We start from the raw sequence: 26,880 nt of genomic DNA on the forward strand, positions 1-26,880 counted from the left end.
TTAAACTAGAGTTGAAGACAGCAAAACCATGGCTGGTCTGAAAAGAACAGCAGCAACAACAAAGCTGGTCTGTGGAAGCCTGTTTGGTGGTCCCGGATGAACCCGGCCTCCTCGTCCTTGAGCCTTTGGGTAGTGCCTCCCTTTGAAAAACTTATGCTAAAAGCCCTCAGATGTAACATATTGGGTTAGGCTAATCAACAGAGAATTTCCTGTTTTTCTTGAATAAGCTGAAATTTGGTCCTCTCCTCGTGTCCTCAGATTAAAAAAATTAATAAATGACCCTGGTGTCTACCCCCCGTCAGGGTTCTACATGATCAAGATACTGTAGAAACTGTACTTATTTTTCCCAGCTTGCATTTCTTCTATATTTAATATCTTATTAGTGTTTTAGCCTCACTGATAATGCCAAAATACTCCAGTATGAAAAAGGTAAGGCACTGACCCCTGGCTTGACTGTGCCCTAGATAAAATCCCTAAAAATAAGAGCCTAAATTTTAATAATGTCTGGCATTCTGTGGTCCCCCTCAGGGTATATCTTTGTCTGCGGTTTTGATTACCCATCTTGGGCCTATGAATGCCTTGACAGCTAGTGGATAGGTGGTATTTGTTTATTGGGATCAAAATGTTGGCTTGAAACTGGAAAAAGAATATTTTCAAATGAGTGCTAAACAGTTTCATTCCTCAAGCCCTAGTTAGGTCTACGTCCCTTAATCAGCATGAAGTAGCCCGAGTGGCCATCGCCTCTCTACCTTCAAGATGCAGGAATGATCAAAAGGTAGAAACGAGGAAGCTCTGAGTAATCATGAGTCAAATCCATTTCGCCTGCAACCTGCCTTCATTAATCAAAGTCCTTTTAAGACGTGCATGTCCTCCAAGCAGCACTGAGCCTAAAGAGGAAGATGTTTGCCTGGGTTGTTCTTTTCAGAAACTTGGAGTCAACTGTGTCTAGTTCCAGCTCAGCTGGTGAAGGCTGGACCCCGTCGCCCTCCAACTGGGCCTGCGTGAATGTCAGAGAGCTGAAAACTCCACCCTCAGACCGTGCTAAGCGCCCCCATTTTGCAATGTGCAGGCCCATCGCCTAGTTACACCTGCGCAGAAGGAAGATCACCATACCTTTTCCCCATCACCTTTCCCCAAGCCTCAGACCACCCTGCTGCTTTAGTTTTTATCCCGTAAGTACCCCGAACCTCTTGCTTTTGGAAAGGCAGACCTGAGCCTTGTTCTCCTTGCATCACTGCTGTGCAAATAAATCCCCTCTTTGCTACAAACCTTGCCATCTCACCTTTGGCTTGCTGCACTCTGGCAAAACATACCCAGTTTGGCAGCAAGAGCCCTTAAATAATAGAATCCAGGCCTAAGCCTTAAGAAAGCTTGGCAGTTTCTGCTTTTGCATTCTGGAAGAAGATGACCACCATGTAAAAAGTTGAAACGCCCAGAGACTGCAAAGCTCTGAGACACCCAAGCTAGCCATGTGGAGGAAAACGAAGGCCTGAGCCAACAGTCTAGTTGAGCTCCTGGCCAACAGCCAGCATCGAGATGCCAGCTACGTGAGGAAGGCCATCTTGGAAGCAGATCCTCCAACCCCACTGAACCATCTCGGCTGACACTAACACTGGGTGAAGCAGAGAAAACCTGTCTCTGTTGAGCCTTGCCCAAATTGTAGAATAATGAGCACATAGTTGCTGTTTTAATTCACTAAGTTTGAGGAAAGTTTGTTAAGTGGCAACAGATAAACTGAAATAGTGCCTGAATTCTTGCCTAACGCTATGTTCCAGCAATAATCAGCACACCAGTGGAATGAAAATGCTGATGACCCGCACAACACCCAGCTTTTTCTCACCTGAACGGCATCACTGTTGAAGACCCCATCTATTATGAAATAAGTCCAGAACACAGGCCATTCACATTCAATGTTTTCAAAGAGCTTGAGTTCAGCAGGGTCATAATGCAATCGGTTTGGATCCTGGAACCAAACAGGTAAACCTTCTAAAAGGTGATGCCAGATGGCACAGGTTAATAGGGTTCTACCTCACCGGATCTCCCTTGCTGTCTGATTCAGTGCAGCTTTGGGGCTGGTATAGTTCATTACATTAAGGTTTCTATATCTCTAGAACAAATCAATAGCAATTCGCCTCTCACAGTGCTGAGCAGACTATTTTATTGATACCATGATATCATCGCTATGGCAAAGGAATGCAGGGAGGCGACAGTTGGCCTTTTAAAAAATATGTGAGCCACAGAACTGTTTGTCCTTGTCTACAAGCTGGTTTTAAATCACCACCTTGCTGTCCTCCAGATGATCTTACTATTCTATTGCCTAACTCTAGCTTGCTGACTCCAAAACTGAGTTTCCTTTTCAATATTCCAGCATGTTATTTTTAGAATAAATTGAGGGAGAAGACCACAGGGGCAACTTATACATGAAGCAGGTAAGGAATCAGAAGAAAGAGTCTTTAAATACTACCTCTCTCGGGGTTTTATAACCATCTCGAAGGAAGCGACAGCATCCATAACGTCCCTAAAGATTAAAAAAAAGTGCATTTGATGAAACAGAAGAATTTCTTTGCCTTTTTGATTCAAGTCAGCCCTTCACCCCCTTTCCCATGAATCTTTTAGTAACAAAATGGTTACCAAGTGCTCTCTGCTATCAGTACAAGAAGTTATTTTTAAGTAGCTAGCAAAGTAAGCTCAGGTTTGATCAGGGATTGGAAGGGAATGCCAAAACCTTCCATTAGGGCCTCAGTCAGGACTGCGAGAGTAATTTCTGAGAGTTCACTGAATGACCATCCATTTATTCTGATTTGCTGTATCGTGTAAAGATGCAAAGGGACCCTCACTGCTTGGAGAAGTCACCAGGGCATATATGTGGATTGGACTGTTTCTACTTGAAAGACTAGAAAGCCACGAGAACATTCCAGACTCTTCGCAGTTAGGTTCTGGATGCAAAGGAGCCTTGATTTTCTGAGAGGTAGGGCAGGCAGGTGGTGGGGCTTTCTATGGCTTAGGGCCATGGCTGCTGGTTTTCCTGGGCCAGGCACCAGTGTTCCACCCTAGCTTCTTGGGTGTTAAGTAAGAAGAGCAGTGGCAGTGGTCTCTTACTCTGCCTCCCTAAGCCCTGGATCACAGTTTTGGGTGTCCATTCCCCAGTTTCTTAAATGCACATGGGGCTACTCTATAGATGGCTGCAGAAGCAAGAGCACTCCTCGTGGCCAGCCGTGCAGTGTCTGGGGCATCCTGGGGAGACCCAGTCTAGACCGTGCTCCCCTTGAAACACTTTATTCCCTGTAGGAACTCCCTGCCTACTTTCACAAACCAAACTAAACAGGTTCTGTTTCCTCCACTGGTCCCTGACTGAAGCAGCACCTTCTTTTGGAGATACAGTTGGATACCCTTTACCCTTTTCTTTCCAAAGGTGAAAAGTATTTTTCACCTCATCTAAGTAGGATCATCAAGATGCAGATTTCGGTTTAGGCAACTTACATTCTTTGATCATTTTACAGACAACTTCAGTTGGCTGTAGTATTGAATAACCTCAGATTGGCGTGATGTGGCATAGCTTCTGCACTTCACCTCAGAGCAGAGACTTTTCTTTTTTTTCTTTTTTTTTTTTTTTTTTTGGCAAGTCTGTGGCATGGAGAAGTTCCTAGACCAGGAACTGAACCCACGCCACAGCAATGACAACGTGGGATCCTTAACCCACTGAGCCACCAGGGAACTCCAGAGCAGGGACTTTTTTTTTTTTAACCTCAATTTAACTTTGGGATCTCAAAGTCCCCAGAAATTGCGTGTGAAGTTTAAGGGCACTAGGAAATGGGCATTTCATTTTTTTTTTTTTCTAGCAGGGATTTCAGCTTTCAAGAGATTCTTAAAAGAGTCCATCTGTCATCTCTAAAGGGTTAAGAAGCTCTACCTTAGAAGTACTGGCGTGATGTAATGGGGTTTAAATGCTAAGAGCTTGCGTTGAAGCTCTGTTTCTTAGAGAATCAAGGCATTTACTGCTCTGAGACCTTCTTCTCTCACTTCTAGACTCAGCTTTGGACCCTTCACTCTGAGTCCACTTAGACACCAAGAGACTGACCTCATGGAGAACCAAGGCCTGGATGAGCTGCACCGTGTCATTGTCTGAGAGGGGCACTTAACACAGGGTAGAAGGGTACCGGTGTGACCAATGCTTACCTGGAGCTTGGAAATAATTTCGTTTTTGGTCACATTCACAAGGTTCACATCTTCCACTGCAAAGGCCGGGAAAGAAATAATGGAAAGAAGCCCAGCATCAATCTCTTTGGACGTCGATGCTCTTGGCAACATGGAGAACAGAATGGACTGAATGAGAAACAAACAGGTGGCTTTAACCTCAGAAGCACTAAGAGTTACATACTGTATCTACAGACGACAACTTTATAGCCAGGGAACATTTAAATGAGTTTGCCAACTTTTAGTAGCACTTTTTCCTGCCAACACGGCCCCTGCTGGGTGAACTTGCCTACCCAACCAATGCTTCCCGTTGGCTGTAGGAGTACGGGGGGGAGCCAGGGAGAGAGGCCGTGTGCCTGCAGCCTGTGTTGAGAACTGTTTGCCTCACTTCCTTCCGTGACGTCTGTTGACTCTGCTGGGCCTTTAGGACACACAGGGAAGGAACTAAGGACTACCTTGTCAGCAGGCTAGTGTGTCCTGAATGTGAAGATAAAGACAGAGAAGAACACACATATGGGGCCAACATGGAGAAATGTCTGGCTTCTGTAGAATGTGACCAGTTGGACTGAGGGACCCAGGAAGCACTTCAAGGAGTCAAATTCAGAAGACCACATGAACAGACAGAATGGTTTAGGTGAAACAGAATGAGTTTCGTCCTAGAAAGGACAGACTACTTAGTGGCACCATAACATGGCCTCAATTATAAGGTGGCTGGATTAGGCACTGTAAACTAAAGGAAAGTGAAATTATAAGGAGAAATTTGGGAAGGGAGGAGAACTAACGCTGGGATCTAACACACACAGACATGGGACTAGACCCCAGCAAACAGTCTTATTAAATCTTCCACATGAAAGGAATTGGAGAACTATGTCCAGTTCACACATGAAGACTCAGATGCAGAGACTCCTGCCCGAGGGCATGCAGCTAGACTGCGACAGAGCTGGTATTCCAACCTAGGCCCCGAGGGTTACAGAACTCATGGCATTTCCACTAAGGACTCCTCATCCACCAAAATGCATACCAGCTTGACTTTATTAAACCAAACCCCAGGAAAGAGCAGATTCCTCATTAAAGACTATTATGGGGGGAAATGGAATGAGCTAGAAGGGCAGAATAAGTATGGAGGGGAACCCTTCAGCTTCAGAACAAAGCTTCACGTTCTACAGCCAATTGACTCCCCAGCCCACTTCTTTAACTAGTCGCCCTGCCTAGGCGCTCTCTGCCTGAAGCACACACTCCCACCAGAAGCTCTTGGCTTACACGTTGTTCTGTGTCTCACTCTCACAGCACAGTACCTGGCATACAGTGGGCCCTCACTAAATAAGAGCTTGCTGGAGTTCCTGTCGTGGCTCAGTGGTTAACAAATCCGACTAGGAACCATGAGATTGTGGGTTCAATCCCTGGCTTTGCTCAGTGGGTTAAGGATCCGGCATTGCCGTGAGCTGTGGAGTAGGTTGCAAACTCGACTCAGATCTGGTGTTGCTGTGGCTCTGGCGTAGGCCGGCGGCTACAGCTCCGATTGGACCCCTAGCCTGGGAACCTCCATATGCCGCGGGAGTGGCCCTAGAAAAGGCAAAAAGACAAAAGAAAAAAAAAAAAAAAGCTTGCTGAGTTGCCAGCAACAGGTGACTGACGGTCTGCTAAATGGAGTCCTTGAATGTGCATCAAATCACACCTTTCTCTCAGCTGTCTTTCAGGGAGGTTCTGCTAATCGCCATTTCTCCAACATCATCTCTCCTCCACTGTCCACTCTGCCTGCCCATCCCCACTCCCTCCCCAAGTGAACTACTGCTTGCTAGTCATCCAATTTGAGGACCTCATGAAATAAACATGACAGAAAACCACCTAATGCCCAAAAAACATAAAACAGATTTTGCCTCCAATAAAACAAGGTTGCCTTGATTGTCGACTCCATACACACATCATTGTTGTGTCTTATGTTTGCACAGTCCTTTCTGGCTCACGAAGTACTCTGACAAACTAAGTGCATTACTCTGATCCTTATGACCACCTTGTGCAGCAGGAGAGGAAGGTCTCAGTTGCCCATTTAATGGATGAGGGAACTGAAGCTCAAAGAAGCCAAATACCACCAAGCTAGAAAGGTGAGGCATCTGAACTGGAGCCCGAGTCTTCCATGAATCTCCTTCCCTACTCCCCGGGCTATGCGAGGCTTGAGCCATTACCTGGCAGTGTTCGACCTCATCAGGCAGGACGTGGATCACGGACTTGCGACCTCCATGGGCTCCAAAAAGGTCCAGTTCATCAATTGCCTCGAGGGCTGCCTATAAGCACCGGTATGAATTACTTTTTTGTTCTAGCAAACACATACCCCCATATCTGGTACTTCTTTTTTATTAAGCCATCTCTCATAGACAGTCTCCCAAAGGTTATTAAACATGTCTTTAAAATCCAGCTAAAGTGTTCTATACGTGCAGTCTATCCTTATTTTCAGTGCATAAGACCTTTCCTGCATTTTGCTGCTCACTAAAGGAACAAGAAGGAGAAAATAGAAAAATACTTCCTAGAGTTCCTGGTGTGGCTCAGCGGAAACAAATTTGACTAGTAATCATGAGGATGCAGGTTCAATCCCTGGCCTTGCTCAGTGGGTCAGGGATTCAGCGTTGCCATGAGCTATGGTGTAGGTCGCAGATGCAGCTCGGATCTTTCGTTGCTGTGGCTGTGGTGTAGGCCAGTGGCTATAGCTCCAATTGGGCCCCTAGCCTGGGAACCTCCATGAGCCGCGGGTGTGGCCCTAAAAAAAAAAAAAAGAAACAGAAAAAGAAAAATATTTCCCAAAAAAATTAGTATTCTACCCCAAAATGAAGTATTAACAACACAGCATTGTGTATGTTAAGGGGCGGAAGGGCCAAATTCATGGTTGGCTTTTCTTTCACCTACTTTAGTGGTTAACTTCTACCATTAGCACTTAAGAAAGTTAATTCTTTTAGTATTAAGTATGTTTTCTGTCAGTTAACTTTAACAGCACATTTATTGTTGCTTTAAAAATTCTAGTTCTGGGAGTTCCCACTGTGGCACAGTGGTTAAGGATCTTACATTGTTTCTGTGGCAGTGTGCGTTTGATCCCTGGCCTGGTACAGTAAGTTAAGGATCTAGCACTGCCTCAGCTGTGGCATAGGCTGTAGTTGCAGCTTGGATTCAGTCCCTGGCCTGGGACCTTCCATATGCTGGGGATGCGCCCCCCCCCCAAAAAAAAGAAGAAAAAATTAAAAATAAAAATTCTAGTTCTGGAGTCTTTCCTTGGTCTAAAATTATGCGTAAGTCTTAAGGAAGAAGGGGGGGAGGAGGCATGCTAAATGTCTAGGGCAAGAGATATAAACTGGTGGCCAGCAGGCTGAATCTGCCCCACAGGCATGTTTTGTTTGGCCTGAGGAAATTTTAAAAATGATTTGAATTAGAATACTTTAGAGAGAGTTCCCAGTGTCCCTAATATCCCCACGCCCCCAGATAATTTTCTCTCTGGCCAGATTTACTAGTTTCTGTTGCTCGCTTGACCTGACCCTGTAGCCTTTTAAACTTGTGAGCCCTGCCCTTAAAGTGGTCATATTCTTCAGCCTTCTTTTATGACTCAGAAAAGGAGACTGGACATCACACATCCAACTTCTTAGAGAACAACAAAAGCTTAGACCCATGGGTGAGAACGATGGATAATGAGGAGCAAGTGCACTGCTTTTCGGGCACGTGCTGATTTCAGTGTAGGAAAACTACCTTTTTCACCTACAATTCAGCTGGCTGCGGTACATGTGCCACTCGTATCTCATACTTGATGTTGGCTTTTGAAACATATGCTAATCAGATTAAATGCAAACTGCTCAAGATGAGAACCAAATCAAAGCAGTTAAAGATGCACAGAAAGAAGAACAAGCAAGATGAGACTGTCACCTTGGCCATTCCTACAGAGCTGGCATTCAGCTCTGGAATGCCTTGATTAGTCTTATCTCCACGTTCCCACATTCCATAATCCTGCAGGAGAAAAAGGGAAAGAGAGGTATATGAGAAGTGCTGTGGAAAAATGATTCCTTTATGTCACCGCAAACATAATGCAACACGAGCACCTCCTCTCAAAGGCTGCAATTCATGGCTTTATGTACTCAGGCTGTGTTTTTTCGGTTTCAGTTCACTTGACCTCTGTGTGGAGTTTTGGAAGTAAAAATATTCAAGTGGGGAAAAAAGCATGCAAAGACACTCAAGTTTCTTATTTCTAAAAGTTATTAATTTGTAAGAAACTCTTGATCTGTAGAGAACAAAATAGTTTATCTTTTTTTGTCTCTTTTTTTTCCAAAATAGTTTATCTTAAAATAAAAGGTTGCCCTTTATTTAGCTAATTCTTTTGAATGTATATTAAATTGTAAGATGGAATAAAGAAACTTTAAAAAATCAGATATAACTAGATGATGAAGCCAACCCAAACCATTTAAAATAATATCTATTTCTAGCATTACCTCTTGGGGAAAAAATACTCAGCAAGTTAAAACTTGCTAAAAAAAGGCTCAGAATTCTGAACTTTCCCAGTATTTTAAAATGAATTAATATGAATTGGCTTAGAACAGCCCATCCACATAGAGGACTTGATACATGCATACCCAACTTTTACAGTTCATATTTTCAGTTAAGAAACCTAAGCACTGGATACTATTTTGAAACAATGCTATATGCACCACTGAAAGATTACAACTCAAGAAGCATAGGACCAATGCCAACTTTTGTGGTATTTACTATTATTACAGAAAGGTGAACATTTTCAAAATGTGAAACTTTGGACCTAGACACAGTGTAGCAACTGCAGACCCTTCCCTGCCATGCAGGCCTTGCCGCTGAGCCCCAGGACCCCTTCCTTTGGTACGCTTTACATCTGGCCCTTTCTGCTGCGACCCATCCTGACTCCAACCCTGGAGCCAAGTGACTCATCCTTAAAACCGCTCTGATCCGCTCACTCCCAGGCGTAAGAGTCTAAAATGACAAACCGTTTATTCTCTAGTGGATCATGTTCAAATCTCTCTCTCTGGATGGCCATACCTCCAGCAGCCATCTCCGCCTCCTGCACAGCCACAAGCTGATTTTACTTTCTACTCTGCTCAGGTACTCAGCTTTCACCCTAAGAACACTCCTTCGCTCTGCGCCCACTTTCCCAAGTACCCCTCCCACAGCCACAGTCTGTTCCCATCTCCATGACTGTTCCTACTACTCCCACACCCTTTCCCCTCCCTTCTGCTTATCTAAGCCCTACATGCCCTCCAAGGTCCAACTCAAGTCCCACCCTTTCCACAAAGACTTCCCAAGTTTCTTCAGACCAGGGTTTATCAGCCTCACGGCACTACTGACACTTGGAGCCTGGTCACTTGTATGGGGTGTCCTGTGCACTGCAGAATGTTCAGCAGAATCCCTGGCCTCTATCCACTGGATGCCAGTAGGACCCTCCCCAGAGTGGCAGCCAAAACCATTTCGAGACATTGCCAAAAGGCCCCTGGGAGGCAAAGACTAGCCCTGGTTGAGAAATACTGCTTTAGCCCTTGAGTCAGCAAACTATGGCCCTTGAACTACATCTAGTTTGCCACCTGTTTTTGTAGATAAGTTCCATTTGGGACATAACCACACTCACAAGCTCATGGGTACAATGGCAAGACCTTCGGGTCAGCCCCAAACAGCGTGGTCCTCAAAGGGCTGAAAAAACCATTAGGTTTGATACTTACAGCGACTTTATAGGCAGCTTCTATGTAGAAAACAAGATTCTGTATGAAGGCCACCTCATCAAGGGTGAAAATTATACGTAAACCTAGTAAAAACAAAAAAGCAAGGAAGTTATGGGTTATATTGTGAAGTGGGAAGTGCCCTTACAAATTACAAATATTACACTTCTAGGAAATAAATCCTTTTACCCCCATTTTCATTTTTCTTACCAGGGCATCAAAAATTAAGTATGAAGTAAATCATAAGTTAACATCTAATCTCGGAAGGAAGGAAAGAAGCAGGGAGGGAAGGGAAGAAGAACAAAATGACTCCACTTTTGTGTTTGTGCTAACTGGTAGAAAGCACTGAAAGAGAAGATATGGGGCCTTCGGTTATGTGTTGGATTCGTGCAAAGAAGATTGCACAGAGCAAGCGCTTCAGCCCAGAGCAACCACTGTCCTTGTCCTTGAGTGAGCCAAAGGGCAGGTACTTTTCCCCAGTGGCACACAGGGAAAGCAGAGCCCCCGACTGCAGGAGACAGCTCTTCGCCTGGTGTAAAGGCCAGCTCCCAGGTCCTGCCCAGGGGGCTGCATCGGTGTGCTAAGGCAGGCAGTGATGGGGGAGCTGGCGTTTCGCTGGCGTCCTCAGTGTACATCTGGTTACGGCAAATACACATATTTTTAAAGCATGAATTCTTGAAGCTAGTATGGGCATGGTAAGATACGCACTCTTACAACGGTAAGGGAAGTTTAACTAGTAAACTTTTCTGAAAACAATTTGGCAACAAGTAAGAGCAGCCTTTGAGTAATATCTAACTAACAGAAGGAAGTAGAGATGGTGATCAAATCTGGTATTGCAACATAGTTTTAATAGTGGGGGAAAAAAGAATAAAGGAATAGTTAAACTTATTATGGCATATCCAGTGATAAAGTCGCTAAAATTGTGTGTACAAACAGCTTACAATATCATGGAGGAAATGCTTAAGTTATAATGCTATATAATAAAAAGACTATATTTATGTATACACTGTGACCTTAAATATGTGTTAAAATACACAGACAAAAAACTTGGAGGAGACACATTCAAATGAAAATTGGCAGTGAGATTTTTTTTTCTTTGTACTCCCTTGTATTTTCCAAAATATCTACAGTAAGCTCATATTAACTTTCATAACCAAACCATATTTTTAAGTGCTTGGTTTATTCAGAAGTCATAACAATATCATTTACTGACTTATCCTATTTCTGGAGTTTTGCATTTGCAGTTTGAAATACATGAGAAGCCTCTAACTTGGGAGCGTGAATTGAGGAGACTGGAGATAAGAATCTGAAACACAGCAGCTAAGTAACCTTACTTGAGGCCCTGAGGTTCACAGAGCAGGCCAGCAACCTGGAGCTCAGGAGGCCTGGCATCCAGGACTCCCTGAAAGCAACAGCTTGGGCTTCGACAAGAACCTCACTCACCGTCCAGAAGTTCTTGGCCCACTCACAGCATGGACTCTAGGGACTGAAAGACAGATCTGGGCACACTGGTGACTTCTAGAAATTATGTTCTTTGGTTATAATCTGGATAAATGAGGGTGTGTCTAGAAAAGGGCAACTAGGGGAGTGAGAAGAAGAGTGGAAGGGCCAGGCTGCTACTCCTGGAGAAGAAAACTCTAAGATGGGGCATGACACTGGCTACAGATATTTGAACTATTAAAGGTAGATCTGATCTAGGTTGGTCCAGTAATTAGGGAACAGTGACAACAAGGAAGCTTTGGGATCAACCAGCAAGATGCTAACACAGCTGACACAACAGCCCTCATCCTGCGAGGGCGCAGGAGGCTGACCATCAACAAAGCCACAGAGTCAATGCACATAATGCAATGCAAAAAGAAACATGCCTTTTCTTTACAGAAATAGCTTATTTTGAATACTGATCAATGCCTGCCCCTTTCTGCTGCGTTCTGGATTGTCACTCCCAGTACGAGGGGCTCAATCAGCCCTGGCTCACCCGAGGCAGTCATCTGAGCCAGGAACAGGAGGAAGAGGGAGGTGGCATCCACTTGGAGGTGGCCCCACTGGTCGTCGCCCACCACAGTGCTGCAGGTGGCGGTGTTGTATTTGGCATGCAGGCTGTCCTTGGTACTCTGAGTGTGCTTGAACTTCTCCACCTTATCCACCTGAGAAAGCAAGCGAGCTGCACATAGTTAAGGAGTTTATGGCTGGCAAGGTCAAGCTCTTGATCTAGGAGCCAGAAGGATGGAAGGATGGATGTTCACTGCTTAGCAAAGCGCCACACAGAGGGGCTGTGTGGGGATTCTTCCTGCTCATCATCTCTGGGATTTTAATAAGCTCTGCAGGGGTAAGGGGTCAAGCCAAAGGGCTTCTTTGTCTGCTCTCTCCAAATGAGCTGGATACATGGCAGGCACTCAATGAGAGGGAGGGAAGGAGTGAGGGAGGAAGGGAGGAAGAGGACCCTCCTTTTCCTCTTTAAATTTCAACTGCTTGTTTCCTTATGTTGGAAGGAGAAGAGCAATGATGTCTCTGAAGGTGGGGCATGTGCCGATTAAGCGGGGGAGACCATACCATATTTATCTTGGAATCTGTGCTGCAGATCCTAGTATCATCTGTATATAGTACACACTCAGCGAATTGTTTTACCTACCCCTCATTGAAAATATCAGTAAATGCTTAAAAACAAGCATTTCAACTCAAAAGAAACCCTCTGATAAACTCAACAGAATAAACAATGGCACATGGCTTTCTAGGAGTGGCTTTTACAAACATTTTCTTCTCCATTTACAAAAAGGGCATGTTCTCCTTTTACACGAGTTACTCTTGAAAAGAGATTCTGATAAAGTGTCCCTTGAGTCTGGTTCTACAGTATAATAAAATTACTGAGGATAATTTTACAAGAAAATAAGCAGAATATTTTCAATTTCTCTTCATCTTGAAGAGTGCAAAACATGAAGACATTTGTCACCATGAAAATGATGAAACACCCGCTCAGATGACCCAAAAATACATCTGTCGTTTTCCACCTACCTGTCTCATCATGCACTGGAGAAGACCTCGCATCAGTTTCACCACGTTCTACAGAAATAAAGTGGGATCAGTAACAAAGTCAGCTTCCTAGTTCCATGCAACGAACCTCCTCACCACGTGGCCTTCCCTGGGAAGGCAGACCCAAGCATGTACTAGCATTCTGATGGTTTAGGCTATTTCTACCTCTCCACTCTGTCACAAAGAAAGAAAATCTTGACGAAGTAACTTATCTCAAGTAAAAGAGTTGGACCAGATGGCACCTCCTGGCTCTGAAATCCAATGACTCCTACTACTTTATATTTCAGCAAAACAATTTTTATAAGCCTAGTACCCTGAAGCTTTATGGTACGATTCTTAGTAATTTATTGTCATGCTAAGGACGAGTCAAGTCCACCATGCCTTCCCCAAAGTAATGATGCTCTGCCAAAATAGCCATTTATGACACCATGACTGGACGATTGAGTAAAGTTCTTACAAAATGCAAGTAGCTGCCAAGGTTTCTTAATAATTTATATTGGAATGAATTATTATAATTATTATGAATAATAACAATAATACTATGAAAATCAGACAATCTGTCCTAGTATTGTATAAAACACTTTACCTAGATTCCCATTCATTCTTGTAACACCGGAAATGAGGTGGGTACTGCTATTTCCCCACTTTACAGATGAGGAACCTGAGGCTGATGAAGCAACATTGCTAAGACTCCCAGCTGCTGGGGGTGGAGCAGGGACAGAACACAGGCCGTCTGACTCCACAGAGTCTGAGCTCCTAGTCAATACATTATGTTGCCTCCCACTCCCTCCACAATTCAAGCCCACTGAAAGACTGGTCTTAATACGTCTTACTAAAAACACCACAGCAACTTCCCTTGCGGTTGCAGCAGGTTAAGGATCTGGCATAGCTGCAGTTGCAGCACAGGCTACAACTACAGTGTAGGTTTGATCCCTGGCCCAGGAACATCCATATGCCAGGGATGTGGCCAAAAACAAACAAACAAAAAAAAAACCCACTATAAAACTACTTCACAAGTGGCTGGAGAATGGGATATTTTTAGGTCAAAGGAGTCTGGCTGAAAGAAGTTCCCATCCAGGACCACCAGCATCTCTTCTCTTACAGAATGCACATGGTTTGCGTAGAAGACGTAGTGAAGCCACAAAAGTTAACTGCCTGAGAAAAGTCTGAAATGGATCACCCTTCGGATTCTTCCAGCTCTAAAATCTTAGGATTCTAGAGCATAGTCTCACTTTATGTCAAAAATTCTTTTGAGGCAGAATATCCTACCTCATAATTAAAAGGTGTAATTAACACTGTTACAATTAACACTGCCTACAGTGTGTAGCATAAACATTTGTCCATTGGCTGCCCTTCAAATAAATTTTCTATTGTGAAGAATCACAGTGGTTCCCAACTGGAGGTGACATGACCATCCCCCGAGAGTGGGAGAGCATCTGTAAATGTGGGGGTGGAGGCATTTTTATTGTCACCACGATGGGGGTGGGAGCTATAGGAATTTAGTGAGCAAAGGACTTAGGACACTACGTGTCCTGCAACACATGGGATAGTCTCGCACAATGAATAACTGTACTGCCTAAGCCCCAAATGCAACAGTGTCCCTATTAAGGATCATCAGAAGATCTCACGTTATTTTCCATAATCAAGGGAGACGTCTCCTACATTATTAACCACATTAATCAAACAGTGTGGCCTGTTCGTGCCCCTCTATTGTCAGTCACAGATTGGCAAATCTCATCAACTCTAACTCAGATCAGAAACTGCTTACAGAGGAGAGGTAGCGGGTGTGTGTGTGTGTAGACAGGCATGGTTTTACTTGCATTTTATCTCAGAGGAGGATGGAAAGTTTGGAAGATACTAACATCAAATTATTATACTGTTACATGAATGCTTCACTTATGTAATAGCTATCCAATACCTCGGAGGAGCATTCTATGCTTGCCGTATACATTTTAAATACTATCCATTCTTGCTTTACCTCCAGGACTGGGTAGCTTCATCACATCACACTCAGTATGTCTAGTCAAATGCAAACTGTCCTTTCTTTGCCCACACCGACAGGCTTCTCTTAGCGTCCCTACTGCTCCCAAGGCAGCCTGCCACTCATGCCCACTTTGGCTGCTATAAACAAGCAGCGATCAGGCTGTAAGAACTCTCCTTGGACCTGACAATCCACTGGCTTTGTTGGCCAGTGAAGAATGTATGAATGAAAGACAAATCCCAAAGGCTCTCATGCCAAGAGAATAATACTTTTATGTCAATGCCTCTTACTTTAATGCTGTCACTCAAAACACTGAAAATACCTCCTGTGTTTAAGGGCAGATTATTTTCTTATATACTTAATGATGGCAAGTCTTTGCTTTGGTGGGTACTTGGTTCCTGATTTTGGAAAAGAATAAAGGGACTTCACTTGTGCCGTATGGTAACATAGGCATGAAATCTGGACAACACCAATGTGGTTCAAAATAAATAAGACTGCTTTGGAATGACTCAAACTAGAAAGGCAGTTTTTGGTTTTTTTTGTCTTTTTGTCATTTTGCCTTTTCTAGGGCCACTCCTGGGGCATATGGAGGTTCCCAGGCCAGGGGTCAAATCGGAGCTGCAGCCACCGGCCTACACCAGAGCCACAGCAACACGGGATCCGAGCTGTGTCTGCAACCTACACCACAGCTCACGGCAGCCCCAGATCCTCAACCCACTGATCGAGGCCAGGGATTGAACCCGCAACATCAGAGTTCCTAGTCGGATTCGTTAACCACTGCGCCATGACGGGAGCTCCTAGAAAGGCATTTTTAAATGAAATTTCAAAAATGTTTTAAGCAGTGGCAACATTGTTTGGATAAATATTCTTTCAACATGACTACTTCAAAGAGTATATACGCTTTGGAATGTGTAGTTCTGCTGTGCTGACTCTTTAAAAATGCCATCTCATACATAAGTACGTATAAAATTGACAGAGCATGTGTGAAAGAAATGTAACTAGTTAGAAATCTGGATGTCTATTCAGTGCAACTTTCTTTTTTTTTTTACGGAAAACTCTCAAAAGGAAAGACACATGATGGACTGAGATTACCTACATGCCTCGCCAAAATATCCTGCAGCCCAAATGGAGGCAAGGCCTGTACCAGACTATTCTGCACACACAGCTACCTCCTCGTAGGCTTTTCAGTTCGAGGAAAAGGTGCTGAGCAGCTAAGCCACAGCTGCCAGTCAGCATTACCTGCTCCAACTCGTAGGCCTTGGCCTTGTCCTCGTCGCGATCGGCATTCTTGCGGTAGGCCATGCCCAGGCCCCACACAGCCAGGATGCTGTAGATGTTATCCCGCACCCAGGCGTCCTTCTGCTCATGACTGGCTGACAGCAGCCCCGTGACAGGATTCTATCAGAGAAGAGACACAAAATGACTCAGCACCACCCTTCCCCCCGCTCTTGGGCAATGAACACTCACCCTAACGGTGGCACAAGGAGGGCTGAGACAAGGAGTGAAGAGACCAAAGTTCCAGTCCTTGCCCTGCCACCTGCTCTTCAGTGAGAATTGACAGGACTTCCCTGGGCTTTGGTTTTCTCATCTGTATAATGAGATATTAGACTAAAAAAATTTTCAGGAAACTTCTTACTTTTGAGTACGTTTTCTTTTGCTTTCAGACCAGACCATACTGTTATTAGTGACAAAAAGAAGAAAGAGCAAACAGAAAAAGCTTGCAAGGCTTTTACAAATCTGTGCACTATGGAACTAGGGCTGCTTCTCCCTTTGTGTTTCTATACCACTTGGTAAAGCACTGAATCTGGGAGCAAGAGACTCCACTCCATCACTCTGGTTCTGTGCGCCTGGGGAAGCCACCTACCTTAAAAAGGAGGTGCTGAGCAAGAGGCCATAGGGGGACCCTATTTAGCTCTGATATCACCAGTATTTTAAAGGGCAGATGAGTCACTAAAAAGCTAGACCTTCACAAAAAAAGCGTACACAAATGTTCATAACAGCCCCAAAGGGGAAACAACCCAAGTGTCCAACAACTGATGAATGGATAGACAAAATGCGATCTGTACAACGAAATATTATTCAGAAATAAAAAGGAATGAAGTCCTAATACATGATATGGCATGGATGAACCTTGATGGTATTACACTAAATAAAAGAAGCCATGCACAAAAGTCTACATATTGTATGATTCCAACTGTATGGACTGTTCAGAATAGGAAATCTAGAGATAGAAAATAGATTAGTAGTTGTCTAGAGTTGCAGGTAGGAGGAAGGCAGGAGGAAATGAGGAGCAAATGACTGCCGACAGGCTTTTTTTCCTTTCTGGAGGTGAGAAAAATGTTCTAAAATTGATTGTGGTGATAATGCACAACTCTGAATATACTAAAAACCATTATATTGTACATGTTAGATGAACAGTATGGTAATAAATTATATCTTAATAAAGCTATTTTTTTTTAAAGAATCCAATCCTAATAAATTGTGCCTAGAAATAGGAGTTCCCGTCGTGGCGCAGTGGTTAACGAATCCGACTAGGAACCATGAGGTTGAGGGTTCGGTCCCTGCCCTTGCTCAGTGGGTTAAGGATCCGGCATTGCCGTGAGCTGTGGTGTAGGTTGCAGACGCGGCTTGGATCCCGCGTTGCTGTGGCTCTGGCGTAGGCCAGTGGCTACAGCTCCGATTCAACTCCTAGCCTGGGAACCTCCATATGCCGCGGGCGCGGCCCAAGAAATAGCAACAACAACAACAACAAAAACAAAAGACAAAAGACAAAAAAAAAAAAAAAAAAAAAAAAAAGAAAGAAACTGCATAAGATAGGAAAAGAATCACATAAAGATAAAGGCTTTGTTGGAATTCCCGTCATGGCTCAGTGGGTAACGAATCCGACTAGGAACCATGAGGTTGCGGGTTCAATCCCTGGCCTCGATCAGAGGGTTAAGGATCTGGCGTTGCCGTGAGCTGTGGTGTGGGTCGTAGACTCGGCTTGGATCCATGATGCTGTGGCTGTGGTGTAGGCCGGCGGCTACAGCTCCGATGAGACCCCTAGCCTGGGAACCTCCATATGCCCACGGCCCTAGAAATGGCAAAAAGACCAAAAAAAAAGATAAAAGGCTCTGTTGAATTTTCCTGAAATTATGCAAAGAAATGTGTATCTAATAAAATATATCATAGCAATCAGAACCTTGGCAGTTTAAAATATCACTACCAAGAGTATCAAATTATTTACAAGAGGACTCTAAAAAACTCACTTGGATACTTTCAAAGTGATATAGCCAAGAGTATTAGGTAAAAAGATATTGGCATAGTTTCAGATGGTCCCACCTAGAGAATTAAATATTTAACTTTCTCCTTTAACTCATCTAGGCCCTATTCAACAACTTCTACAACTCAACTGATATGCCTTCGGGGGCAGCAGCATTCAGTGTATTGACATTGTTCTCTACAGCCAACAACTACAAATCAATGATATTAAATTTAACAAGAAGTGAAATCTAAGAATGGCAGAGAGAAGGTACAAGTCTTATTCCAATAGTAGACTACTGCAGTTCTTTTGCTAAAAACTATGTACCAATAAGGTATACCATAAGCATCTTTATCTATTCTGGGGCCTACTGGGTAAGCCCAGGGCAGGAAACCATTAAGAGATCCAGAGAAAGAACTCAACCTCTTCCTGGCATTCCCATCAACCATGAGTTCACTGAGACACATAGCCTTCCAATGACACAGCAATGACCACTTATACACAGCGCCAAGTGTGGTCTGGATTATGAAATGTCACTGTCTTGTTAACTCAAAGTCACCTCTTTGATTCTTTAGTTTAACCGGTGAAGGAGATTAGTTCATCCCTACCCAGAGCTAGACTATCTGAACCCTCGTTTCACTACAGAGAAGCAGTCTGGGTGTTGGGGGATCCCCACATTCAAAACTGCATACACAAGCCATGTTAAATTAGGGTGCTGCTGCACTTAGAAAAAGGAACAGCTACTATTATAGACTGAAAGCCTGTGTCTCCCCAAAATTCCTATGTTGAAATCTAATTCCCAAGACAAGAGTATTTGGAAGTGGCCTTTGGGAGATAATTAAGTCATGTGGGAGGAGCTCTTATGAATGGGACTAGTGCCCTTACAGGAAGAGGACGGGGCCGCTAAGAGGAGAGCTATGAAGAGTCGATGGTAGTGGTCCCAATGCAGTATTACAGGAGGTAGCACAGACCTGTGTTGAGAATCAGCATTCCTGCTGCAGGGGAACTGAAAATGATATCTTTAAACTGCAGAAGAAGAGGCCCAGGACAGATGAGCGTAACATAAACTGTTTCATCAAGGGCAAGGGGCCCACAGCTGGGCAGTTTGTCTTTTAACTCCAGTCATTTGTTGGCCCCTCTCCAAGACTTCTTCATTTCTAATTTAGGGGAAGTGCCTTTCTTGGCTCTTGTTGATGAGAAAAAAAGAGTAGGGCCTTAAGGCCTAGAATAGGATTGGGCCCAGGGCTTGGCCCCTATGCTATGGTAACAAACAACACTAAAATCTTGGTGGCTTCTATTTCTCATCCATGCCTTATGTCCATTCCTGTTCAGCTGCACTTCTGCTCTGCTTTATCTTCCCTCAAGGAAACAGGCTACTAGAGCAACCTATACTACAACACTGCCTGTCTCATGACAGAGGAGAAGACAGACACAGGGAACCATGACCTATAGCTGCTGATTAGAACTGACAGTTAGGAGTTTCCTGGTGGCCAGTGGTTAAGGATACAGCATTGTCACTGCTGTAGCATGGGTTTGATCCCGGGCCCAGGAATTTCTGTATGCTGTGGGTGCAGCTGAAAAAAAAAAAAAAAAAAAAAAAAAAAAGAACTGACACATAGCACTTCCTCCCTCATCACAATGATGAAAGCAAATCATATGGCCATCCCTAAGTTCAACAGGATAGGGATGTGGGACCTTCTCCCAGGAATGAGAAGCAAATAACTGTGAACAATTACTATGTGAATAATTGTGAACAACTGTGCTGTCATGGTGATCTCACCTGCTGGCTGTGATGGGCTGGGACCAGCCCCCACCCCCAGTCCACTCAGCACTGAATCTAAAGTGATCAGAGATTAAGATGATGATGAACCACTGGCACTTTGCTTTTTGCCTTAAAAAAAAAAAGTGTTAAAGTAATAAACTGAAATTCTGACTCTTAAGGGTAGGGGGAAAGAGAGTAAAAAATTGAGATGTTAATATCAGACAAAGTAGACTTCACAGTTAAGAAAATGACCAGGGATACAGAAGGATATTATATAATAATGAAAGGGCCACTTCATCATGAAGACATAATAATCCTAAATGTGTGTGTACCTAACAAGAGACAAAGGGATACATACAAAGTAGCCAGAACAGAAGAGAGACCAGAAATAGAACTACACAAGTATGACAAACTGACTTTTGACAAAGGTTTAAAGACAAAGGGGGAAAGGACAAACTTTAATAAATGGTATTGGAATGACTGAACATCCAGATGCAAGAAAATAATCTCATTCTAAATCACACGCCTTACACAAAAATTAACTTAAAATGAATCACAGATCTAAATGTAAAACGTAAACGTATAAAACTTTTATAAGAAAACATAGAAGAAAAACCTTCATGACTTAGAATTAGGCAGGATTAGCCATGATACCAAAAGCATCATCCAGAGAAGAAAAAGTGATACAGTGGATTTCATAAAACTAAAAAGTTTTGCTCTGTGGAAGATACATAAGTGATAAAATGACAAGCTACAGACTGGGAGACACTATTTGCAAGTCACACATTTGACAAGGGAATTATATGCAGGATATAAAAAGAACTCTCAAAATTCAACAGTAATTAAAAACTGGTTAAAAAAAAAACTTAAATAGGACTTCCTATCGTGGCTTAGCAGTTAACAAACCTGACTAGCATCCATGAGGACATGGGTTCAGTCCCTGGCCTCACTCAGTGGGTTAAGGATCCAGCATTGCCATGAGCTTGGGTGTAGGTCGCAGATGCAGCTTGGATCTCATATTGCTTGGATCTCACATTGCTGTAGCTGTGGTGTAGGCCGGTGGCTACAGCTCCAATCTGACCCCTAACCTGGGAACCTCCATGTGCCACCAGTGTGCCCTAAAAAGGCAAAAAGACAAAACAAAACAAAACAAAACAAAAACTTAAACAATCAAAAAGGATATATGGATGACAAGCACATAAAAAAAAGGTCAACATCATTAGCTATTAAGGAAATGCAAATTAAAACCACCGTGAGATGCCACTACATACTTATTAAAATGGCTATAATAAAAAATACTGCCAAATTACATGATCATCTCAAGAGACACAGAAAAAAGTATCTGTTACAATTCAACATCCAGGAGTTCCCATCGTCACGCAGTGGTTAATAAATCTGACTAGGAACATGAGGTTGTGGGTGTGATCCCTGGCCTTACTCAGTGGGTTAAGGATCCGGCATTGCCATGAGCTGTGGTGTAGGTCACAGATGCAGCTCGGATTCCGTGTTGCTGTGGCTCTGGTGTAGGCCGGTGGCTACAGCTCCGATTAGACCCCTAGCCTGGGAACCTCCATATGCCGCAGGAGCGGCCCTAGAAAAGGCAAAAAAAGAAAAAAAAAAAAAAAAAAGAAAAAAAAAATCAACATCCATTCATGTTAAAAACTCTTACAAGTGGGTATAGAGAGAACATATCTTAACATAATAAAAGCTATTTATGACAAACCCACAGCCAACATAACACTCAATGGTTAAAAGCTGAAAGTCTTCCTGCTAAAATATGGAACAAGACAAGGATACCCACTCGTACCACTTCTCTTCAATGCAGTATTGCAAGTCCTAGTCACAGCAATCAGACAAGAAGAAATAAAAGGTATGCAAATGAAAGGAGAGAGGTAAACTTGTCACTATATGCAGATGACATAATACTATACATAGAAAACCCTAAAGATTCCACACAAAAACTATCTGCACTGATAAATGAATTCAGCAAAGTAGCAAGACACTAGATTAACATACGGAAACTGGTTGCATTTCTTTACACTAACAATGAAATATCAGAAAGGGAAAGTAAAAAACAATCCTTTCTAAAGTCATATTAAAAAAAAAAAAAAAAAAACAACCAAGGAATAAACCTGATCAATGAGCATCAAGACTTATATGCTAAGAACTATGAAACATCGATAAAGGAAACAAAGTGATTCAAAAAATGGAAAGATATGCCACACTCTTCGATTGGAAGAGTAAATACTGTCAAAGTGGCCATACTACCCAAAGCAATGTACAGATTTAATGAAATCCCTATCAAACTACCAATATCATTTTTCATAGAATAGAACACATAATCCTAAAATTTATATGGAACCATAAAAGACCCAGAATTGTCAAAGCAGTCCTGAAGAAGAAGAACAAAGCTGGAAGAATAACCCTCCCAGACTTTAGATAATGCTGCAAAGCTATAGTAATCAAAACAACATGGTTTTGGCACAAAAACAGACATGGATCAATGGAATAGAACATAAAGCCCATAAAAAACCCACACAAATATGGTCAATTAATCTTTGACAAAGGAAAAATATACAATAGAGAAAAGACAGTCTCTTCAGCAAGTGGTGCTGGGAAAGCTGGACAGCTGCACGTACATCAATGAGGTTAGAACACTCCCTCACGCCATACACAAAAATAAACTCAAAATGGCTTAAAGACTTAAATATAAGAAGAGACACCATAAGACTCCTAGAAGAGAACAAAGGCAAAACATTCTCTGATATAAAAATTGCACCAATGTTTTCTTAGGTTGTCTACCAAGGCAATAGAAATAAAAGCAAAAAGAAATAAGTAGGACCTCACCAAATTTATGTGCTTTTGCAGAGCAAGGGAAACCATAAACAAAATGAAAAAAACCTACAAAATAGGAGAAAATATTTGTAAATGATGTGACCGACCAATATGTCCAAAACATACAAAGAACTCATATAACTCAACACCAAAAAAACAAACAACCCAATCAAATAATGGGCAGAAGACCTAACAGACATTTTGCCAAAGAAGACATACAGATGGCCAATAGGCACATGAAAAGATGCTCAACATCTCTCATTATCAGAGAAATGCAAATAAAACTACAATGAGGTATTGCCTCACACTGGTCAGAATGGCCATCATTAAAATGTCTCTAGGGAGTTCCTGTCGTGGCGAAGTGGTTAATGAATCTGACTAGGAACCATGAGGTTGCGGGTTTGATCCCTGGCCTTGCTCAGTGGGTTAACAATCTGGCGTTGCTGTGAGCTGTGGTGTAGGTTGCAGACGCGGCTCAGATCCTGCGTTGCTGTGACTCTGGCGTAGGCCGGTGGCTACAGCTCCAATTGGACCCCTAGCCTGGGAACCTCCATATGCCACGGGAGTGGCCCAAGAAATGGCAAAAAGACAAAAAAAAAAATTAAAAAAAAATGTCTCTAAATAACAAATGCTTGAGGGAATGTGGAGAAAAGGGAACTCTTTTACATGGCTGGTGGGAACGTAAATTGGTACAGCCACTGTGGAAAACAGTATGAAGAGTTCTCAAAAAACTAAAAATAGGGTTGCCATATAATCTAGCAATCCCACTCCTGGGCACATATCTGGAGAAAACTATAATTCCACAAGATACATGCACCTGTATGCTCACAGCAACACTATTTACAATAGCCAAGAGATGGAAGCAACCTAAATGTCCATCAATAGATGAATGGATAAAGAAGATGTCTGCTGAGCTAATTTTATTAGCAATCACTCCCACATTTTTGAGTTGAGTCAGCTGCCTTTACACATACACTCCCAGCCCCAGGACCCCAACAAATCTCTAAACAGAACCTCATCTCTCTTCCAAATCACTCCCCACCCCCCACCCCCAACCCAGCAGCTACCCTGTGACCCAGCCCACATCTTGTCCCAACACTCAGGTACAAGAAATTTCAACTACACAACACTGACTGTGAGTTTAACAATGACTGACCAACAGCGGGTAAGGAGATACCAAAAAGCCAAGGCTATGTTACTGGAAGTAGTTTTCAGAACAAGGGAAATGAGAGTCTCACCGAACTGCTGGCCTGGCAGAGCACACCTGGCATGCTGTCACTGCCAAACACCATGCGTGAAAAGCGATATTCACTACCTGGAACATACCCAGAGGATGATCAGGGCTATGAAGAGGCTGAAAGCCACATCTCTTAAGGGAAGAATCGGGTGTGTAGAGAGCAAGTTAGCATCTTCAAAGAGCTGAAAGGTTGTCCTCTGAAAGAGGGATTCGATTTTTTTTGGCTACTCAAATCAAGTCAGAATTCAACATAAGAGTTCTCCGTCATTTAGAATTTTCCAAATGGACAGGGTTGTAGGTGATGTTAGCTGAGTCTCTAGTATTATCTGAGCAAAAGGACCCAAAGGCCATCACACAAGGGAGATGCAGTATATAATAATAGGGTTTAAGGCCATGGACCCTACACTGTGTAAACTACTCCTGGGTTCAAATCTCTGCTCTGCCACTTGCTTACTCTTAGGTGATCTTCAGCAAGTAATTTAACTTTTCTGGGCCTCGGTTTCCTCCTGTATAAAAAGGAGGGTTCAAAGCAAGAGTTGGGTCCCCTCGGGCCCTTTACTGCATCCCGCCTCTAATGCCAACACTGTTGCCTCTTGTCTGTCCAGCACCTGTTCCTCCCTTTTCTGGTAATGGCCTATAACTTTCCCTGCTCTGACTCAGTGTGGTTCTGGGGAGGAGGCAGGCTGACCCCATCACTGCCTGCCCTCTGGCCATGGCCCCAGCTGCAGGGAAGGATGTGTGACCCAGCCTGGCCAATCTAGGCACACACAGTTCAGGCATGTGCATACGACCTAGGCCAGACCAACTGAGAGCCATTCTCAGTCAGCACTTTCTCTGGGATCACTATAGAAAAAAAGTTTCTTTCTGCAGAGGGCACCACTCTGAAAGAATGTAACTTGGAACTGCCAAGCGGCCAGCTCTGCCACCGCGTGGGATGACCCTGCCACAGAATAAAGCCCACTCTGAGTCAAATAGGGCCAAGCCATGCAAAGAGATACTTGATCATACGAGCTCCTGAGTCCAGTCATGCCTGAATCTAGCCCAATCCCTTGAGCTTTTCAGTTATTTGAGCAATAAATTCTCTTTCATGCTTAAAGGCCATTTGATGTGGCTTTGTGTTACATGGAAAGAATCCTAACAAATACAACCACGAATGCTTCTAAAATGACCATGGTGAACAAGATACCGTAAAAACATCTGATGCTATTAAAGAAATCTAAGACTGAAGCAACATTAAGGCAAAATACATAAAGCAGATGGTAGCATCAAACTATTTAACATTCTGCAGTTCAGTTTTCAGCTGGAGGGCACAGAGATGAATGCTGCCATTTACCCACCAAAAATGGCCCAGAGAAGATAGATTCCTGCTTCCCCTACCTTCACCCCATAAGCAAAATAGAATAGTTCCTTACTGACCTCCCTGCCTTTAGTACGGGTTCCTTCCAATCCATCCTCCACCAAGGGAGACACCCAAAGACCTAGCCTCTCAAGACTTTGCTTCCCTGCTCACATTCTCCAGTCCTACCAGAGAGAATCAAAGTCCCTCTGACAGTCATACAAGGCTCATCATGCGTTGGCTCTTCCTCTCACATCCAGACTAATCACCCATCGCTCCCTCCTTAGCCCACAGAAAACATGAATTAATGTTTCCTGCACATCTCTGCTCTCATGCTTCTGGCCTGTGCACACACTCTTCTCTCTGCCTGTAAAGCCGGCCAGCAAACCCCTCTCCTTCACATTCTCCCTCCCGCATGAAGCCTTCTAGGTGTTCCCTTTCTTATGCTCCACGGGACAGAGGTCAGAGGCCTCCCGCTAACTCTTATGCTTGGCCTTCTTCCCTTTGAATTAAGAGTTGCTAAGTGGGAGTTCCTGTCTTGGCTCAGCGGTTAACGAATCCGACTAGGAACCATAGAAAATAGACAAAAAAAAAAAAAAGAATTGCCAAGTGCATGCCACTGCCTCACTCAGGGTCCCAGGGAGGAAAGTAATGATCAATTATTCAAATGAAATAACCAAAAGAGACAAGGATAAATGTTGAAAATACATGATTAGTTGTGCCCCACCCCCATGCTGAAAAAGCAAAAAAAAAAAAGAATCTGAGAATTTCTATTACAAAAACTCAAAAACTGGTTAAATTCATTTGTTGTATGGGAATTTTGTTCTAGCAACTGCTGCTTAAAATATTAAAACAGGTGGGGAAGGGCAATGCTTGACGTGTTTTTTGTGTGTGTTTTTTGTCTTTTTTAGGGCCATACTGCGGCACGTGGAGGTTCCCAGGCTAGGGGTCCAATCAGAACTACAGCTGCCGGCCTACACCACAGCCACAGCAACGCCAGATCCAAGCCACATCTGCTACCTACACCACAGCTCACAGCAACGCTGGATCCTCAACCCACGGAGCGAGGCCAGGGATCGAACCCGCAACCTCATGGTCCCTAGGCAGATTCATTTCCACTGCGCCATGATGGGAACTCCTTGAGAAGGTTTTAAAAGTGGGAACCACCATAGCATTTGCTGTATGCAAATGATTGTATCTGTAATTGAAATTACGAGTTGTGTGAGTAACCTTTCTTTTTCCATTAGTTTAAAACATAGGTTTTGCATAATTTGATTTGAAGACCTCCGGCTTTCAGAGAATAGTGCTGAAAATTTAAGCTCTAACATGCAGCAGCCTCATGCTTTACCTAAGGAGATCACGGGTGTGCAATTCTCATTTTCAAATGGTGGTCTTTTTAAAATTGCTGCTGATTAAATTTCCCCTTCTGGGTTAACAAACAATGCACAAGCTGCAAGCTGTCCTGGAACTACACATCTGCATCATCTCATATGACTGAATGATAGCTTATAGGGAAACAAACTGGATTGGAAGCCAAGAGTTGCAGGCATCCACTTCATCCA

The 26,880-nt window shown here is 43.4% G+C and overlaps 1 protein-coding gene across 12 annotated transcripts in view; it reads right to left on the reverse strand.

Annotated features, from left to right (window-relative positions):
• PHKA2 (phosphorylase kinase regulatory subunit alpha 2) overlaps positions 1-26,880 on the reverse strand; it is an 86,334-nt gene that overhangs the window by 47,881 nt on the left and 11,573 nt on the right. For all 12 annotated transcript variants that reach the window (XM_013985960.2, XM_013985959.2, XM_003134959.6 and 9 more), the window contains 9 exons: positions 16,147-16,305; positions 12,909-12,956; positions 11,875-12,043; positions 9,903-9,985; positions 8,095-8,175; positions 6,378-6,476; positions 4,177-4,323; positions 2,465-2,518; positions 1,841-1,963 (listed from right to left, as the gene is read on the reverse strand). In XM_013985960.2, the coding sequence (XP_013841414.1) occupies positions 1,841-1,963; positions 2,465-2,518; positions 4,177-4,323; positions 6,378-6,476; positions 8,095-8,175; positions 9,903-9,985; positions 11,875-12,043; positions 12,909-12,956; positions 16,147-16,305 (963 nt within the window). The remainder of the gene's footprint in view (positions 1-1,840; positions 1,964-2,464; positions 2,519-4,176; positions 4,324-6,377; positions 6,477-8,094; positions 8,176-9,902; positions 9,986-11,874; positions 12,044-12,908; positions 12,957-16,146; positions 16,306-26,880) is intronic.

This window comes from Sus scrofa, chromosome X (assembly GCF_000003025.6).
Source record: "Sus scrofa isolate TJ Tabasco breed Duroc chromosome X, Sscrofa11.1, whole genome shotgun sequence".
Classification (NCBI taxonomy): Eukaryota; Metazoa; Chordata; class Mammalia; order Artiodactyla; family Suidae; genus Sus; species Sus scrofa.